The sequence below is a fragment of the Vigna umbellata genome, chromosome 4 (assembly GCF_029865625.1).
Source record: "Vigna umbellata cultivar VRB3 chromosome 4, Vumbellata_1.0, whole genome shotgun sequence".
In the NCBI taxonomy this organism is placed as follows: domain Eukaryota; kingdom Viridiplantae; phylum Streptophyta; class Magnoliopsida; order Fabales; family Fabaceae; genus Vigna; species Vigna umbellata.
The window spans coordinates 47266961-47272151 of record NC_142168.1 but is presented as its reverse complement, the minus strand read 5'-3'; the positions used below and the strand labels follow the sequence as shown (position 1 = coordinate 47272151).

Genomic DNA, 5191 nt, shown 5'->3' with positions numbered 1-5191 from the left:
GAAATTTGGTGTTACGTCGACTAAATTTTTTTTTTTTTTTTTTTTTTCCGTAAAACACATAAGTAAAAATTCAAATTTTAATATTCAACCTCAACGGAAAAATATAGTACGATATTTATTACAAACCGATTATTCCGAAAATAAAACGTTTAAATAGTCAGGATCGAATATAAACAAATACATTCCCAGTCATATATCCCATCTCTCTTTCATCCTTTATGCATGTTCAGAAACATCAGCCATCACATCTGCAATAACATCTGCTCCCGTATAACATCACACATTATACGATCATCGCATTCACATGCACAAACAAGCAAGGGTGAGCTAACAAAATACAATTCTTATACATCATAACATACTCATAATAACATGCTATCATCCACACCTTAACCAGATCGAACTATATACCCGAGTACGAATTATGCTTCAACCATATGCATATCCCAATATGTATCAAAATATCAAATTAGAATGCATACACCAACATGTATTACAAAATAAATCAGACTACATCCACCAATATTACAGATCAATCAAAATACATACACAAATATGTACTAGCGTCACTCCCATCACTCTTTTCAGAGCTTCCCCGGGCCGTTACACATTACCCTAATGTGTAGTGCTGCTTCCCATCACTCTATAGGGAGATTCCCCGAGCAAGTACACCAGTCACCCTCCATCACTCTAATTAAGAGCTTCCCCGGACAAGTGCAAGTATACCCCTCATCACTCGCCTAAAGAGATTCCCCGGGCCCGCAAGCACAACGCCAATTTAATTATCTCGAGCTTCACCGGACTAGTACCCCACGTCACCCCCATCACTCTTACATAAATGTAAGAGATTCCCCGGGCGGTTACACATTACCCCAATGTGTAGTGCTGCTTCCCATCACTCTATAGGGAGATTCCCCGGGCAAGTACACAATGTCACCCTCCATCACTCTGAACAAGAGCTTCCCCGGACAAGTGCAAGTATACCCCCCATCACTCACCTAAAGAGATTCCCCGGGACAACACGCACAACGCTTACTATCCACCACTCGTTTAATAACATCATCTGACCAAAATACCCATATACAATAATCCTTACAATACCAATCCAACCATACCATAACGCCCATATCATATCATCATCACATATTCGCCAACCATGAACTTAGCATATATTCAATATATTCAAATGCATAAGTGAGACTATCACAATACCATATCATTAATAACCTCAATTCTTCATTTAACATGAAACTCATAATCAAATCATATACAACTATGATTTCAACAGTACTTAACCATCCAAACATCATTCTCATATCAATTTGCAATCTCAAACAGATCACCCAACATTCCCATATCAAATAGATATATCAAACAATTCAAAACAGTGTACACATAACACATTTTCTTTATATCCTTTTAATACTCATATTTAGGTAACTCAAACAGCTTTGAAACCATCACCAACAGTTCCGGAAGGGTCAAGAACCCCCAAAACGACCTAGAGAACGTCCAAAACGGACATCCGGAACCCCCAAAACTATCGAAAACAAATTCTGCAAAGTGCAGGTGCGAGTTAACTATTTGGACGAACGTCATAAACCATTGGACGGACACTGTTTGGACGAACGCTGTTACTCTTAGTCGAGCACTATTGGGACGAGCGTTGTTACTCTTAGTCGAACACTATTTGGACGAACGATGTTAAAGCTAGCGCTTCATGGACGAACACTGTGAGATCAAACACTAGGCCGAACGCTCAAAACCGAACACTATATTGAATTCAACACTGATTGAACGAGCGCTTTACTATCAAACCTTATGAAGACCGAACGCTAATAAACCATCAACTGACCGAACACTACTAAACCAGCGAATGAACGAACGCTACTAACCAACACTTGAGCGATCGTTACTAAACCATAACTTCAGCGATCGTGATTTAAACCAATGACCGAACGCTATTATTATCCCCTAAAAGCGAACGCTCTCCATACAAGGACGAACGCTGAATGCCTAAGCCAAAGCATGATTATGACCGAACGCTACTACCAAGAACGAACGTTAACCAAACCAACATTTGGCCGAACGCCACTCAGCACATGGCATGACCGATCGTCAAAATCCGACATGGACGAACGGTCAGTTTTTCGCATCATGCAGAATTCTGCAGAATGGTAGCAGAACCTCCCTTGACCATTTCTAACCACTTTTCTCAACGTCTTAGACTCTTAATTCTCGTTTTAGACTTAATTAAACTTATCCAAATGATTCTAAGCATTTCTACTACCATTTTTTTAAGTGATTAAAGTTCACTTTCAGCTCCAAAACACTAACTTCAACAACTTAGGGACCCAAATTTGATTCTACTACTTGGAACATGTTTTAGACCACTTTTATGTTTCTAACAAGTCACAATGGACTTGTCTAGACTGCCCAAACAGTCCAGGAACACTGCAGCCCTCATTTACTCAAAATCCCTACCTCACTTCCTCTAAAATAGCCCAAATTGACCATAAAGACACTTGATTTCCTTTCTAACAGCACTACCACCGAATTTTCATGTCAACACAGATCCAACATACACAATTCCAATAATCATCTCATACTTCCATCAATTCATCCAACAAAAAATTCATTAACTAAGCAAAACACACAATTTTCGTATTCCATGAAAAGTGAGTTAAAACTTCCTTGTTTACCACCCTAATTCACACCCAAATCCATCAAAACTTCATTTACGCATATACCAACATGCTAGAACGAATTTCCATCATCCAATTCACATATATTCATCACCTTACACAATTATTTCATCATCCAACTTATGCAGAATTCATAGATTAAATCTAACTTCCCTTACAACTTTACCTTCAAGCTTCTTTCATATTCAGAATTCTCAATCCATCATTTAATTATCTCACCTTATCATATTGATAATAACAAGTCCATAGATTCAAACAGAAAACCAAAGATCAAGGATCAATCTAACATCATCTCCATATGCTTAAAACATTTCATCCAATTCATACAAATTTTCCACAAAGTAAAATACATAGATTAGCTCCCCTTACCTCTTGAAGATCTTAACTTCTTCTTCCAAGAGAGTAACTCCTCCTTTCCTTGGTAGACCAAGCAAGCTCCAACACCTCTGCACACTTAGAGTTTCGTTCTCCTCACACCAAAAAGCTCTCCACTCTCCCCAAATTTCCAAATCTGATTTGGATTTAAAGAAATGGCTCCAAGATAAGCTAGGACCCAAGATATTGTAATTTAGCAATAAAAGACCAACATCTGGCCATCCTAATCCATTTTCCAGCCCAAAATCCGGAAAAGAATGGTTTGTGGGAAGATTCCCCAACCTTGCACGCTAAAAAAAACGTGTTCCAGGCTGTTATGTTTCCATAACTGACGTAGCTAATCGATTAACTCAAGTGCTAATCGATTAACACGAGTCCAGAGGTTAAAACACGAAATTTTCTCTGTAACAATCGATTAACTACAGCTGTTAATCGATTGTTCCAGCAAAGAAAAACTCAAACAGCACATCTGTCACAACTTTGACAGATCGGTTGAACCCCTTCCCGAAGTCGGAATTAGGCGTATGAGTACTCGAATCGAAGCTCTTTGAGTCTACTTTCCAATGGAAAAAGAATCAACCCAAAATATTAATTTTATAAAAAGTTATACATAAAATAGTAAACTATGTCAAATTTTGACAGCATTCTATTTTACACTACAACTTGAAATTTTTACAACTTGGTAAAATTTTGAGTTTACAAGGGTCTTACATTCTCGCCTCCTTTAAAAATTTTCGTCCTCGAAAATTGTACTTGTTAACCAAAAGATGAGGATAAAGATTTTTCATTTCCTCTTCCAATTCCCAAGTCATTTCCTCAGTCTTCTCATTCCACAACACTTTCACTGTACGAATATCCTTCCCTCTCAACTGCTTTGACTGAACATCCAGTATTCGCACAGGTTTTGTATCAAATGACAAATCTTCTCTGATTTGGACATCATCCAATTCGAGCACATGATCAGGGTTTGACACATACTTCCTCAACTGAGAAACGTGAAACACATTGTGTAAATTTTCCAATTGAGGAGGTAGTGCAATTTCATATGCTACTGGTCCTATCCTTTTGATAATCTGAAATGGTCCAAGAAACTTCGGAGATAACTTCCTTGACTTGATGGCTCTTCCAACTCCTGTCATCTGAGAGACTCGCAGAAAAACATGATCTCCCACCTCGAACTCAAGAGGTCTCCGTCGTTTGTCTGCATAAGACTTCTGCCTACTCTGTGTTGCACGCATCCTTCCTTGTATCAGCTTAACCTTCTCGGTTGTCTTCTGTAACAACTCTGGACCCACCGATATTACTTCCCCATCTTGGAACCAGCACAAAGGCGTCCTACACCTCCTCCCATAGAGAGCTTCATACGGTGCCATTCCAATGCTCGCGTGAAAGCTATTGTTGTACGTGAACTCCACCAAAGGTAACACCTCACTTCAACTTCCTAAGTGATCCAGTACACATGCTCTCAGCAAATCTTCCAAGGATTGTATAGTCCTTTCAGACTGTCCATCCGTTTGGGGATGATAAGCTGAACTCATCCTTAACTCTGTACCCAAAGATTCTTGCATCTTCTTCCAAAATCTTGACGTAAATCTTGGATCACGATCTGAAATAATGCTCTTGGGTACTCCATGCAACCTTATTATCTCCTTAATGTAAAGTTCTGCTAGCTTATCCAATGACATCTTCTGGTTGATGGGTAAGAAATGAGCACACTTTGTCAACCTGTCCACAATCACCCATATAGAGTCATGACCTCTCGGGGACCTTGGTAAATGAGTCACAAAGTCCATTGATATGTCATCCCACTTCCATTGGGGAATTTCTAACTGTTGCAGCATTCCTCCTGGTCTTTGATGCTCAATCTTAGCCTTCTGACAAGTTAGACAAGAGGAGACAAATTCCGCCACATCCTTTTTCATTCCAGTCCACCAAAAAGAATCCTTCATGTCCTTGTACATCTTAGTCATACCAGGATGTATGCTAAGACGACTCTTATGTCCTTCTTCCAGAATCTTTCTTATCAATTCCAACTTTGCTGGAACACACATCCTGTTTCTAAACCGCAAAACTCCGTCAGCTCCTAGACTAAAGTCCTTAGCCTGCTCTGT

At 39.2% G+C, this 5191-nt stretch overlaps 1 protein-coding gene across 1 annotated transcript; it reads right to left on the bottom strand.

Moving 5' to 3' along the window:
• Window positions 1-3552: 3552 nt before the first annotated feature.
• On the bottom strand, window positions 3553-4453 carry LOC148200413 (uncharacterized). Its single transcript, XM_088112940.1, has 2 exons — window positions 3842-4453; window positions 3553-3633 (listed from the first exon to the last, which is right to left on the bottom strand). Exons 1-2 carry the CDS (start codon window positions 4451-4453, stop codon window positions 3553-3555), a joined length of 693 nt encoding a protein of 230 aa, XP_087969066.1.
• Window positions 4454-5191: the final 738 nt, after the last annotated feature.